General features: G+C 44.4%; 1 protein-coding gene across 5 annotated transcripts in view; it reads left to right on the plus strand.

The window, feature by feature from the left end:
- Positions 1–14,276, plus strand: part of TCF20 (transcription factor 20) — a 112,621-nt gene extending 98,345 nt beyond the window's left edge. For 2 of the 5 annotated variants that reach the window (XM_082780697.1, XM_082780696.1), the window contains 4 exons: positions 208–301; positions 6,476–6,525; positions 9,488–9,615; positions 12,971–14,276. In XM_082780697.1, the coding sequence (XP_082636823.1) occupies positions 208–301; positions 6,476–6,525; positions 9,488–9,571 (228 nt within the window). In that variant the 3' untranslated portion in view covers positions 9,572–9,615; positions 12,971–14,276. Of the gene's footprint in view, positions 1–207; positions 302–6,475; positions 6,526–9,338; positions 9,396–9,487; positions 9,616–12,970 lie in introns of those variants that run through there. The other 3 variants (XM_082780698.1, XM_082780700.1, XM_082780699.1) reach the window with 3 other exon arrangements.

Consider the following 14,276-nt stretch of genomic DNA (forward strand, 5'->3'; position numbering starts at 1 on the left):
AAAGCACAGCTGAAAAGTTTCGTTTGAAACAGCTTATGTTGCCTTTATTCAATAGGCCTTTCTTTCTGTGGTGTGTAAAGACACAGTCTGACATTGTGTTACTCAAGAAATTTGTGCTGGAATGTGGTTGATAACATTCCCAGGAAAACAGGGATTTTTGGAAAGCTCGTTACAGTCTTCATTGCCGTTTCTTGGTTTCCCTTTCAGAAATGTTCCCATTGCCAGGAACCAGGAGCCACCTTAGGCTGCTACAACAAAGGCTGCTCCTTCCGATACCATTACCCATGTGCCATCGATGCAGGTAAGAAGGAATGACACGCTAACTACATTTCTATCTATGAAAACACAGTAATAGAAATGATGAAGAATGGCATCAGATAAACAGTGTACAGTAGCATGCTGGGACAAGATGGAACTCGTAATGAAAAGGAATCTACCTGAAAGTGCAGAAAAAGCCTGCTTCTGCAGAATGCAGCTACGGCAACTGAAAAGCGGCTGCAATGTGAGAACTGGCTGAAAAAAACTGTAAGAGGATGCAAGCAACCAGAAAGATATTTCCCCTCTTTCAGAGTTAGACTCGTATAGATAGGCATTATAGTGACTTCAAGTGCAAAATGTTTGTAGAAACTTCAGTACCACTTGCAGCACAGCCTTCCTTCTCCCCCTTCCTTACAAGCATTTCAGCCAGTCTGTTCAGTAGGTCCAATTTTTACTTACTGTGTAAGCTAACAGCTTGGATGGTTTGCACTTGCTGAATTTGCTACTTTTATTCAGTGTTTAGAGGAGGAGTTTTAGAATTTTAGAATGAATAATGTCCCAGTATTCCAGTACTGTGCATCTCACTAGTATCAAGGAAGTAAGGATTCAAGATTGCATCTCTTGTCTGGCATATAATTGCAAGCTTCCTGTTTGTTATCCCACTTCCACAGTAGCTCTATCTATTTTTTTTATGCTGTTTTTCAAATGTTAGTAGATACGAAACGAAGTAGGTATGATCACTGCTGAATGACTACATTGCACTTCTGGCTGTGAAATCCCACCCTAATGGAGCACATTTTATTCCAATAGAAGTGTATTTAATGCAATTAATATAGCAGTGGAATACTACTATTCCCACAATAGAGATGGAGAAGTCTTGATTTTACATGAAATACAACGTTAAAGAAACATTATTGAGGTTGCAAAAAATCACACTCAAAAATGCCAGAAATAAGGCTGTCCTTGCAAGTTTAATGTTGTTATCTTAGGAATGTATCTTATAAGATAGTGATCACCTCATTAAAGATTTATTTTTCCATAGGGCTCTACCTTAGCTCATAGGTTGAAGGGGAACTCAATTAATGAACATTACGTTATCCTCGCTGTTTGTGTAACTCTGTATTTAATTTACCACATAAGATTCTTTCTCAGTTCTGAAAGTAGAGCTGGGGAATTCTCTAATGTTCATGTCCATCATGCCAAAGAGTTCTGTGAACGTTAACAGGCTTGTACATCTGAGATAGAGAATCATCATATTTGCATTCATACTGCATTTAGTAGTTTACTTCTGGTTTCTGACATGGCCTTTTCAATGCCATGAAAACGCAAAATGAATTATAGAGAATGTGCCCAATAGTTCAAGGTGCTTAATTTGAATTTTTATGTATAGTATGTAGCATTTTCTTTGTTCTAAATACAGGTATCAAACTTAAGATATTGTCCTTTTTCTTCAGATAATACCTTCCTCATTAAATCTACTCCACTTCAGCAAATGCAGTAGGATCCTCCAGATGACAAATTTACTGAACAATCATGACTGATTCCCAAGAGCAGTTCTGTGTCATGCACAGAAGAGGCAGTGTTCCATGGAAAAAATAGTGTACAGTCATACTCTTAAATCCCTACTATTAAATCTGTATTAAATCCATGTTAAACGTAGTATAATATGTCTACCATTTGATACATTGAAGTGGGCTACATTAAATTTGTCATTTCCTAACATTTGTCTCGACATTGCAACCTCTGAGGTAGTTGGTTTTTTTTTTTTGGAGTAGCTTTTTGAATTCAGGTTCCAAGGCTATGCTTGCTTCGTTTTCTTGTACTTGAAATTTTGTCATGAGACATCGCATTGTCATGTGGCCATCTGTCAGAGGGCACCATTCCAAGCTAATTTCCCTGCTTTGAGTAATATGGCAGGAATAAATCGCAAGCCACTTGGTGGGCTGGAGCTGCATGGAGACAGGATACTTTGGCTGTGAGTTTCACCAGCATACTTAAAGAATAGCAGAGGAATGGTAAAACTTGTGGAACTCTGGTTTCGGTCCAGGAACAGTATGATTTACTGAGAACAAGGACTTCTGGCTTTCTCCTCTCCCCTCTCTTCCCCTCCTCGATCGCGTACTTCTGTTTCCACTCATCCCTGCTCCTAACTTCTCCTAGACGAGTGCTCCACTCTTTCTCCTGCCCCAGATTTCCCTTACCGCTAGCCTTTTTGCCTGCTGGACTAGTGCCTCACAGTTTTGAAATGGTTGCCTCCTTCCTTCAGGCTGCACAGACTTCAGGAGGCCCTGACAACCTCACAGCTTTGGGTTCTGGTGCCTGCATCTGAGGCCACAGGTTCATTTACAGAAAAGACCGGTCTGTCCCCAATCAAAAGCACATCGGGTGGAATTTTCAGGGATTTAACTACTAAAATCTACAAAACCTCTCCTGAGGGCATGCAGATCAAAATCCCTTTACCTCCTTGCAGAGGGTTGTGTTTGCTGACTTTGTGTTAAGTTGGCAAGAGAATGCCGTAGCTAAACTTCAGATCCTGTTGCAGATTAGAGTTTGTTAGAGACTGTCAGACAAAGTTTGCTGGGATGTTTGACATGGGCAGAATAACATTTTCCAAGAGAGTTTGAAGGAAATGGTTAGACTGCTTTAGCCGGAGGTTTCAACCAAAACAAACAAGAGAGCCCAGCTTGAAGCAGATTCTTAGCATTGAAAGTCTCAGTCTGCTGGTATGACAGTAAAGACCTTGCTTGCAGTTGTTTTTATCTATGGAAATAATCAAGCTGTCCTAATCTATAGCTGCTCTTCCAGTAAATCTGTATAAAAGAAATAAGAAAGCTGTATGGGAAAGGACATGATTTTCATTTATGCCCAAGCAGCAAAATGCAGGCCTCCTGGAGAAGCAGATCAGCAGTCTTCTCTCTTGCCTCAGTCTGCTGCCTGCCTATAAACCCTTTTTACTGGTTATGCAGTGCTGCTGTCTTTCTTGTAGTGAATCAAATACAGATAATTCTCAAGTTCCTTCAGCTCTGTGGTAGTTTTCTTTGAAGTCCCCTGTCCTGCTAGGAAGGCTGGAGTCCCCCTTGCTTTACTGAGGATCTGGTTCTGAGGCCTCAAAACTTTGTGCGGCCATTTACAGGGGCTCTCAGGCCTTTAGAATACGTATGACTTCTTTTGTACCTTAGGAAGAAAAATCAGAAAACACTTCCTGGAGTGCTTTTTAGGGTATGTCAGGTCACAAGCACTTAGCATTTGACAGAGTTACTCTGTCAGCCCTGGCAGTGTGACGGTGCCGTAGCTGGGCCTAAAGATGTGTGGTGGATTCCTAGGCAGTTACACTGAGCCGAAATGTGTCTTCACCTTTGCATTCCTGTGGATTAGAAGCTAGCGCCCTGACAGCTACTGTTCCCCCAGCTGAAAGGCACTATATTTTTGGTGAAATACCTCCAAATGCTTCAGCTCCTTGCAGTGCTGGAGGCAGGCCCTGTGGCGTGACCTGGGCTTGGTGCTGGCCCTGGTGAGGAGCCAGGTTTTGTGCTGCTGCTGCTAACTGGCTGCTATGCGAGGCATGCGGCTCCGTAACCCTCCCGTTTGTACATATGGATGCTTGTATATATCCCGAGTCAGCCTTCATTTTAATCTCCTTTCATAGAAAATAATCTTTGGCAATACTGGGCGTGCTTCTGTGCAAGAGGACTCCTGCTAGCCATTTGCATAAAAATCAAGATGAGTAGTGCCACTTTAATAATTTTTATATGGAAATGGCTGCGGTTAACGTTGTCTGTGTTTGGCTTCCGTCTGTCCAAATTTATGAAGAGCCTGTGATATCTCAAGATAACTTAGTCCTAGGGATGTCTCCATGGAAACAGGATCTTTGTTTTCTGAAATTTTGTATCTGCTCCCTCTGCTTCTTCCTCCCCACCTGGAGTCAGATCCGGACTATTGGGGCACGCTTACCCCCACAGCATCTATGGTAGGGAGTATCAGGAACACAATTTTTTTTTTTTTTTATAGTAAATTAGGACAAGACTAGCAGCAAAATAAAACGAATTTTCAGAGAGCAGAAATCCTGTGTCTTCACAAGTATCGTTAAAGATGAGTAACAAGGAGAACACAGAGGGTGAGACAAAGTGTGAAGCTTGCAGAAGAAAAACTGCTTCTATTAAAAATGTCTTAGGTTTTCCCTGACTACTTTATGGAAGAAAATCTGTGCAAACAAGGACAAGCCTCTCTTCTTTTTCCCTTTCTGCCACGATGAGCTGATCATAGCGATGTGTCTGATGACTTCGTGGTGAATTGTAATCTGTGATATGAAATACTTGCTAACTGAAATCCAGGCCAACTTGGTAATGATGAGCAAGTTCTGCTGCCTCAGTTATTCAGCTGGTTTTGTAGTGAGCTATTTTTCACAGTTGTCCCTTAAGAGAAACAAAAAATCGTCATTAATTGGGTCTTTTATTAGTTGTTGCAACAAAAATGCCAGACTTACAAAGAAATAGAGCTCCATAATCAGATCAGACGTGAGGTACAAGGTATCTGACTCTCATTCCTGATCCTTTTATGATCCTTGTTCCTTTCTGATGCATGAGATAGAGAACTGCATTCGCTACCCATGGTGAATTTCCAAGAAAGAAAAAGAAAATGCTATTCTAACATATTGTTTATATTTTTGATCACTGCTCTGTATATTTTTTATTATATTGCTGTATTATGCAGTGGTGATTCAGGATGTATAGTCTAAATGTATGATTCCTGCCCTTATAAAGAGACACATTTTCTTTACTTCTTTTCTGTTATTTGCTAATACCACATTTGAAATCGTTATCCATGGCAGGATTAAGGGTTTCACTCTTCCTTGCTAAAATCTCTCAAGTAACTTAGCCCAGTGCATGCTGTTTCCCTTTGATTCAGGCCAGAGGCACTCATGTTGAAACATAAGCATTTCATAGCGGCGAGATGCTCTGCCAAAGCTTGGGTGTCTAGAAAGCTTTTCCCTCAAGCTTTAGTTGCAGTCTCCTGCTGTCTGCTAAACTCTTCCAGCAGATTGAAGCAGCAGGTAGCGCTGGTTATGCTACATACTTAAGAGCATTTTAAATTAGCACGTTTTATTTACCAGCGTGCTTCTTTCCTTGCTCACTCTTTGGGTAGGTTGGAGAAGACGGGCGGCTGTAAGCACCTTGCTGAATTCTCACTCTGTTGGGTCAGCCTGCCTTTGGTTCCTGAAGCAACCAGAAAAAATGATGTGAGAAGTCTGGGCGAGTTAAGAGGTGCCTCTGCAGCTCAGGGTGCCCAGGGAAGGCAGCTGAATTTCCTTGGCAGGGTGCTGCTGCTCCTGGACCTGGCTGTGAGGGTGAAGTACAGGCAACCTGGAAGCTGCAGGGTGAGAGGCAGTCGGACAGCACTGCTGCTGTCCCTGCAGCTCTTGGAGATACCTGAGCACGAGGGTGAGAGGGGAGGCAACACCTGAACTGTCTCTGCCCGTGAAGAAATGCTCTGTGGGATACTGTACTGCATAATTCCTTCCTAAACAAGCGCTTCTGCATAGGTGCCCCATTTCCGTAATAAGTTTAAATCATTAATTAAGCTATTTCTTAGATCATAGAGGCTTCACATACACGAATCGTGGAAGCAGATCCAAGAGCAGCGTGAGTGACCTGACTACCAGGGATAGTGTCAAAGTGTAAACTGATCACCGGGATTCGGGATTGCAAATAAACTGTCATATACACGCGTAGCTAGAGACACACTCCCCTTCTGCCCCCATGTTGGCAGGGCCTTGGGGTAAGCATGAAAGGCAAAGATTTTCCTACCAAGTATGAAGCAGGGATCGTCTGTTCAGATCGGATCAAGGTGCCTGTCTTCCTTGTGCTGTAGCAAGGAAGGCTGGAGTAGGTGAAGGGGGTTGGGGTACAGGATTTGTAGAGTTGCTGTTGTGATTCCTCTCGGCGATGCAGAGGAGTGGGGAGACTGGGAATGCTTGGACTTGGCTTGGTCATCCAGGTGACGTTGTCACTTGGGAGGTTTAGGAATTTTATTTGCTAAAACTGGGGGTGTCGGACAAACCTGCTAGTAAGACAGTATTCCTTAAAAAAATGTTTAAAATAAAATGTATAAATGTATAAAATAAAAATGTATACCTGAGAAGCAAGACTAACATGCGATGTATTATTCAAGTTGTTTTTTTATTGAAAATGTAATAAATTGCTGTCTTCTCCTCTCCTAGATTGTTTACTAAACGAAGAGAATTTCTCAGTGAGGTGCCCCAAGCACAAGGTAAGAATCTTCTCCTGTATTAGACCTGCTTTTTTGCTGCCCTCTTCTGGTATCTAAATTTGCTTCAGTAATTTCAGACCCGGATAACATCTCTAGTCAGAGATGCTTTTAGATGAATTCTTCTGTGATGTGTGCTTGTGGTATGTTCTGGGGGCAAACACCGACTTGAGAAGAATGCGGAGAGTTTAAGAAGATAAATGAAGTTTTTTGCTGTATCTGCTCAGTTGTTCTTTAGATCCTTGATGACTCTTTAGAAAACCCAGCTTCATTTCCTGTCTTCTGTGATAGAATCAGTACGCTGCTCACTGCCTCTGTTCAAGTGCTGCGTTGCAAGCTGTGGTGTGGGTTTTTTCATGGATTTACTGAGGATGCAAAAAGAAGAGTAGCTCATGGAAACGTGAACTGCTGTAGTCACAAACCTGAAACACATTGTCCTAGTAAATTGGTAGTAACTCAACTGAGTCCTACCATTCAGCCTACAATATATGTTCAGCTCTTCTGTAGATCCTTGGCTCTCCAAAAGACCCACTGTTTCCTGGCTTTGGTGATGGATTCGGCATGCTGCTTCTGCCTAGGGTTTGGGCATGCTTCACTGAATGTCCCTGGAGCCTGCAAATGCAGTGGTGCTAGGAGCTGGAGTTCATTGCTCTGGGTGGAAAGCGGAGGCAAGACAGACAGAACAGACTCTCTTGTGCCTATAAGCAGTGTGATACAGGGCTGGGAACATCCATCCACCTTCATGCCTCCCACTCCCACTCCCCCAGTCCACAGCCCATAAGGGAGGTTGCATCTCTAGTATCCAGGAAAACGGTGTTCTTGTGGCCAGTTGGGTACGACGAAAATTGTGTGAGAGTGTGGATGACACATGCTGGAAGAATAAATGATAATAGGGAGTAATTCTGTTGCTCTCTAGCAGGGATTAGTTTCCATTTAGTTCTTGTCTGCAGATCTCTTCTCTGCCTAGAATTAGACTGACATCTGGTGGTCTTTTGTCTTCACAGATTATCTTTAATCTGTCTTTTGTAAACACACAAGAATTAGTCTCATGTTCCTTTCTAGATGTTTCACCACAATATGATGCATTTATGTAGATGTATTTAAAATGCACTGGAAGATTCTGGGGGCATTGAGTCAGTGACCTCCAGTCAGTAGACCTGGCCTACTTTCCGTCATACAAAAGAAAATCACTTACTCTGTAAAACTGTGGAGAGGATGTTGAAAATTCACAGCGAGCTTAAACTGATGCATTAATGTTGCATGAGCCTGCACTTCTTGCCTAACAAAAAGGGAAGGGGTGAGCTCCCCTTACTGTGGAATGCAACTCCAGAAGTGCCACCCTCTTCCCAGCTTTGGATACTTGCCTAAAGAGAGTAAGAAGGTTGCATCTATGAAGGCTGTTTTATTTTTGCTGCCCGCTGCCTGAAGTATTACAGTGAAAGATGGTTCTAAAGCTTTTCATGGCTGGCTTGGGTCAGCACTGCTGTATATTAGTATTCGCTCGGATGGTACCCAAACCATGAAAGGAAACGACTGTTTTATGGAACCCAACCTCTTGGAAAAGATGCTGAAGAGGCACAATGATTTCTGAAGTAATCTTGGAGGGGGCGAGAGGGGGAACACTGCCAAATAGGTTGATTAAGGTACTTCACGAGGCAATAAAAGTTGTGAATTTTATGTGAAACTACCCCGCTGCACACTTGCTGTGTCGCTTCAAAAATAGAAGTTCAACATCAGCAGCCTTTGACACTGAACTTTGGTGGCTTTTGCTTAGTAAATACACGAATCATTTGTTTGCAGTCAAGCAGGGCTTTTTGTTGCCTGCTTGTGACTCTGCCCTTGCTCTGTGGTTCACTACTCATTGCTGGTTTGCTGCAAATTCTTCTGCAGGGCAGGATATAGCATCGCCGTGCTCCTTCCATTGCAGTCACTGGAGTGGGGAGTTCCAGCCGGCTGGGAGGCTGGAACAGCAAGGCTGAAAACCATTGCTCTAGGATGACTGGGAAACAAATTACACCCATTTTTTTTTGCAAGCTACGAGCATGAGCAACTGAAAGGAGAAGAGATTTTAGATTAGACCGTTTAAAACCAGGCTGTTAGGGAGCAACAGCTTAACATCAGTAGCTAATTAGTAGCTGTCTAATGTCTCACTCCTCTGTTCTGTAGTTAATGGGTGGAGGAGCTAACTTCATAAATCCACTGACACTCACTAAGTCCCCCAGTATAGCGCTTCTTACCCTTTTTTTAGTCCGTGCCTCACGTCAGTAAATACACCTCATCATAATAAGTGGCTCCTGGAGAGCAAAGGTGCTCCGTGCCTCATTAACTGCGCTTAACACTCGAGGCAGAGGCAGGCGAAGTCCGGAGGGACTGCTCCTGCCTTCCCCTGCGCTCCCCAGCGAGCTTCCCCATTTCCTTCTGTCAGCATTGATGCTTCAACCATCCATGTCCTGAATGTGCTACTTTTGCAAAACAGCAGCTTTTATCACGGGGAGAATGCTGTCTGAAAACTAATCATCTTCAGAAGGGTTCGGCTTCCGCTGGCAGCCCCAGCCAGCTGGGTGTCTGCAGCGCAGCGAGTGCTGCTGCGGGAGGACTGCTGAGGATGCAGAGGCACAGAGGGGGGCAGAGAGGGGACGGGACACCTCTCCTTTCGGGGGCACCGCACTCTTAGGTTTCCTTAAGCCATCTGCGGGGTAGTTACAAGTGATGTTGCTAAGTTTGTTCTACTTTTTTGTGTTAAATTCTGTGTTTCTTAACCAGGCTTTCGTATCCCAACCTCTTTACTTTTGCAAAATTGCCTGCTTTTGTCACAGGGAAAACTCTGTCTGAAAATCTGTGTCTGGTTTCAATACTGACTTCTCTTTCTCTCTCTCACTTTCTGTATGTTCACTTTCCCTACCCCTGTCTTCCTTTTCTCCCTTGTTTTCTTTTTCCTCCTCTTTTTGGCTTGCTGGTTCGTCAGCCCCTCCTTCCTTGCTCTCTTCCCTCCTTGCAGAACAAGATGGTGAAAGGCAGCCTCAGCACAGAGCAGTCGGAGCGGGGGTGAGGGGGGAAGTGTACTCCTGGGAATGGAAATAAAAGCAAGCACAGGTGAGTTGGGGAGAGTTTCCAGTTTCCACCTGCCTTCTCCTGTGGCTCCTTACCTGCAGTGCTCTTCCCCACTGCTATGAGATAACAAGGTGATCTTGTGTACATGCAGAAAATCTGTAATTACTAATTTGTGTTTCCTTTTTGTCCTGCTACCAGACTGTTCAGGCTAGTGGCTTGAATTTGGTTGTATTTCTGCAGCAGTTCCTTCTGTTTAGTGGTGAGAGACAAAGCTTGTGAGCTGTTGCAACTGCTTGATTACTCCCCCAGCTAAACCAGTGGCAGAAATCTCCTTTCGTAGTCCCCTGATCATGCCCATAAGGATTTGAAGGGTTTTTCCTTAAGTCACAGGCAACTGCAGCGCTGCAGAAGGCAGCACTTCTGCTCTCAAGCCCCAGCTCCCTCCTTCCTCCTGCCTCTCCCTTTGCCGAGCCCAAACGTTCATACAGCCACGTGTGAACCTGGTCAGAAACTCGATTTGTCTGAAATTAAGTTTCGCCATGATTAGGCCCTCGTCCTAACCTGGTTTGCTGTGTGGCTGGGTGAATTCCCTGGCACAAGGAGGGAGCAGCGCAGAGGTGGGAATCAGCACTGGGGAATATGATGAGGAAGGGATTTCTTACTTCATTTCCGTCGAGTTCATTGCCATTTGGTGGCGACAGGGAGGTCTAAACGAATTAAGTGGTTTCAAATTAGGTCCTGTTGCCACGTTTACCCATTAACTCTAGCCCAATAAAGTCTCCAGACTTCATTTCAGTGCTCAGGTGCATTTCTTACTCCAGGCAGTCGTTTCTCTTTTTCTTGCAACACTGCAGCTGAAGTTGCTCTTTCATGCCTGCTGTCCGAGCTGATTACTGTGGTCCCTTTCCCTCAGCACCATTTCCTCGCTTCCCAGCCACCTCCGTTGCCTTATAATCTTGCTTGTTTCCCAACTAAGTACCTGTGAAGGGCTTTTAATGGTGTTTTCTATGAAAGATGAGGGATGAACTGAAGAATTCTGGTTTTTAGTATAGTGCAGAAGACAGCTAGTGTTTCCTATAAACACTTTGTAGAGTGACTGCTGCATTGGCCTAGGTCTGTTTTCTGTGATTTTATTTTTAATGATATTTGTTCTTGGTTTTGGAGTGTTGTTAAAACAGTTACCATGCAAACAGCATTAAACGTCAAAGTTTATTATTCGAGTAACTTTTTCCTTCTATGGAAGGGACGTTGGGATTCTTTTAAGCTTTTCTCTTTAAGTGTAAAAGCCAGTGTGGTTTATAATGCTTGAACAGGATGGCAGCCTTACAGACAGTGCATCAGGTGCAGCTCTTTAACACTAGGGAAGATGAGGAATTGTCTTCTCAGGGATGATTTCTGTAGGCTTTTTAATAAGGAGTTTGTGACTATTAGTATGTCCCAGAGACCTTTGTGCAGCTCTGTTTACTGCATCACTTTCCAGCACTAAATTTTTATATATACAACAGCAATGTATTGGCTTAAGACCTTGCAGGCTGTGGAATCTCAGCACCATGTTAGCTGTGTGCTCTAGGCATCTCTCGAAGGCATCATTGCTTCCCAATTCTGCTTTTGCCTCGGGTGGTTCTCACCTGAAGGTCCTGTTTAGCCGCCTCCTTTGGGGCTGAGAATATTTTAGAGATGAAGTTGTCCAGCCTGACCTCGTATCGCAAAACAAAAACCACGCAAATCCGAAAGGCCCTGTTCTTAAAAAAAAAAAAGGATTGCTGCATTTTGGGGGTAATTAACTAAGTTTAGAGGACTTCTGCTGTTGTCCTGGTGGAACAGCAGCTGCTGCTGCGCAGGCCTTAGTGCAAAGCTGGAAGGGGCAGTCAGCTGTTGGGCTGTTTCGTCTTGCTTCACTCCTCGGCCCGGCAAGTTAGGAAAAATCCTGCGTGTTGGATCACTTCCAGGCAAGTCAGTGTATGCTGTCTCTGTTTGTTGCTTCTTTCTCCCTGAGCCAGTTGCCTCCAGAACATTTGGATCAACTCCAGATCTGGAGAGTGACTGTGAGAGTGAGTCTGGTGCTCTGGATCCCGTCCAGGAACGGGGAAGGACTCTGTGTGGTGAGCCTGCTTTCTCCCGGAGCCAGTGCCTAATGCTCTGGATGGATTCCAGGCATGGGCAAGCGGCACTTGTACAGGAGCCAGAGACAGCAACACGGCCTTGACACTCCTTCAGTGCGGGCTCGCAGTTGCACGGTAATGAGCACCACACAGGTCAGCTGCCTGAACTGCCTAGGAGCCTCCCCCCGTTCCCCTTGAGCTGTAACTCCACGGCTCACCCGTCTGTTTTCCTACCTCCTTGCCCGACTCTTCGCTCGGAGCCTGGCACCCCCGTAGGAGGGGATGTTTGCAGCCAAGAGGTAGCTTGCTGCGATGTGATCTAACTGGTGTGCTGCTAATCAGAGGGGCACTGCCTTCTGTATCACACCGAGGACTCCTGGAGTTTAATTGCCTGCTCTGAGTGATCAGGGGTGTTACCTTGCTCACAGGCACACCCCGAATGCTATCAACGGCTTTCCAGATGTGCCTCTTGCGTCGGGAGCTTTTCTTTACCCAATCCCACTGGCTGGTGGGGAGGGATTTATCCAAGTTGCATCAAAGGGTTAACTTACTAAATAAATGCATTGCTTCTGGGCCTTGCTTGTGTTGCGGGAGAAGGGAAGAAAGGAATATATTATTTCAAGCTTTGCTTTCTTGGCTGTGCAGATTAAGAATGAGAACTGTGGCTTAGAGAAATGAAATTTTAACTTTGTCTGCAGTTTCTCTTTTGAACTACACCTCCACCAGCGTAGTGAACTCCTGGAGTTCATTTTGTCTCCTCAGAGCGTCTGGACAGGAGAATGAACATGCCAAGCACTGGGACGTTCCCACATGTGTCTGGAAAGACATCACGAGTGTAGTCCTTCCATGAACTTTTGCCACCACAGCCTGGCCATTAGGCAACACAAATGGGTATTACTTGATCAGCAATTAGTATAGCCATAGCTCTACCTTTAGCTTGTGAAATCCAGCCATTTCAGGAGCTCGGTTCCTGTGCCCGGACTCGTCTGGTGCTGAGACCAGTGTCATTATCTGCTTGGTCAGGGTGCAGGCAGCTCTGCCCTCTGGGCTCCTCCGTAGCCAGGCTTAATTCATTTTCTGCTGGCTGTTAAGCTCCTACTTGTCGTTACATGGATTTGCTTTTATGAACTCCTCACTGTTGTGCTTGCGTCTGTTTTTAGCCCCCAAACTTCGAGACCTGGGTGTTGCTGCAGCAGCAGGCTGCCCGGTGCGTTTCCCCAAAGCGCGGGGGGAGCACTGGAGGACCGAGGAAGCGAAGCCTCCCAACACATCACCGGTGTCGCTTTGTTTTTCAGGTTAGGCTGTTGAGATAAAAAAAAGCGGTGGACATTCGTGAGTGAATGGAATCTCTCCCACTGTGCAGCCATGCCCCCTCTCGACGTGCCTGCCAACGCCAGCACTTCCTTCATCAATTCTTACATCACACTCAAGACCGATGGCATCACCGAATCCGACCAAGGAGTCCGAACCAGCTGTTTCCATGGACACAATCTCCATAGTGACAGTGGGAAGGGGAGGGGGAAAAAGGAAACAGGTGGGGGGAACTAAAGAGGGAGGGATAAATATATATATATATAAAGATCTATTTTTTAGTCTCGAAAGACTTTGTTTTAAATGAAAGGTGCGCTATCCCTTTTGATGCTTTTTGATTAAAATTAACAAAAACCCAGATAAATTAAAAAAACAAATCCGTAGCTGAAGTTAAATATTAAATCCGGAATCAATGCAAGGCTCGCGGAGCCTTACATTTTGCAGGAAAGAACAGTGGAACTGGGAGTACTCCGGACTGGATTTGTCTCCCTTCCTCTCGCTTTCTTTCTCACAACATCCAAGGAAATTCAATTTTAAAAGGTAAACAAATCACAGGATAAATTGTAGGGTGTGGGAGGAAGGCTTGGATGGATGCAGGTGATGGGGTGTTTGTACTTTGTGTATGTGGGGTAGGGAGGTTAGAGTTTTAAGAAACACTATACGTTAACAGTGGAAGCTTGAAAAACATCCGAAGACTCCTAGGTCGTGGCTCACGAAGGAAGAGGTAGCTGCTGCTTGCTTAGATCATGCGAACAAACTTAACCTTGTACATGTGGAAACATTGGTGCCATGTTGGGGAAAGGAGCAGCTGTCCTCTGTGGCAACAGCATGCACCCCCAGATCATTCCCAGAGGCTGCCTTCAGTTCTGAAGGCAGGCGGAAGACGTGGTTTACCTGCCAGCTTGGGGAAATGGAAGGGAAGTCTGAACGTTGGTGGAGTCAGCGTGCTTTCAAACTGTTCAGAATATCCACTTAGCCCTTTTTTATTTTACGTTTTGCTTTTCCAAAAGAGAAGAGGGAATGTCAGTGTAACAGGCTACACTATGTGGTTTTGTTTTGTTTTTTTTTTGTTTGTTCTTGTAAATTATGTGAATTGTAAAACTTTTGGGTTTAAGGAACAAGAACAAAAAAATTCTGAATTTTTTCTTATTAAGGCCTTAAGAAAGGGGTTAGTGCATCTTTCAGGGGTCACTCTGCCATGGGAATAAAATAGCTGTTTCACAAACAGTTTTATATAAAAAAAGCTTAAAAAAAAAACCAAAAAAACTAATAAACTTCATTTTAACCTTG

This window comes from Aythya marila (assembly GCF_965140915.1).
Source record: "Aythya marila genome assembly, chromosome: 1".
Classification (NCBI taxonomy): Eukaryota; Metazoa; Chordata; class Aves; order Anseriformes; family Anatidae; genus Aythya; species Aythya marila.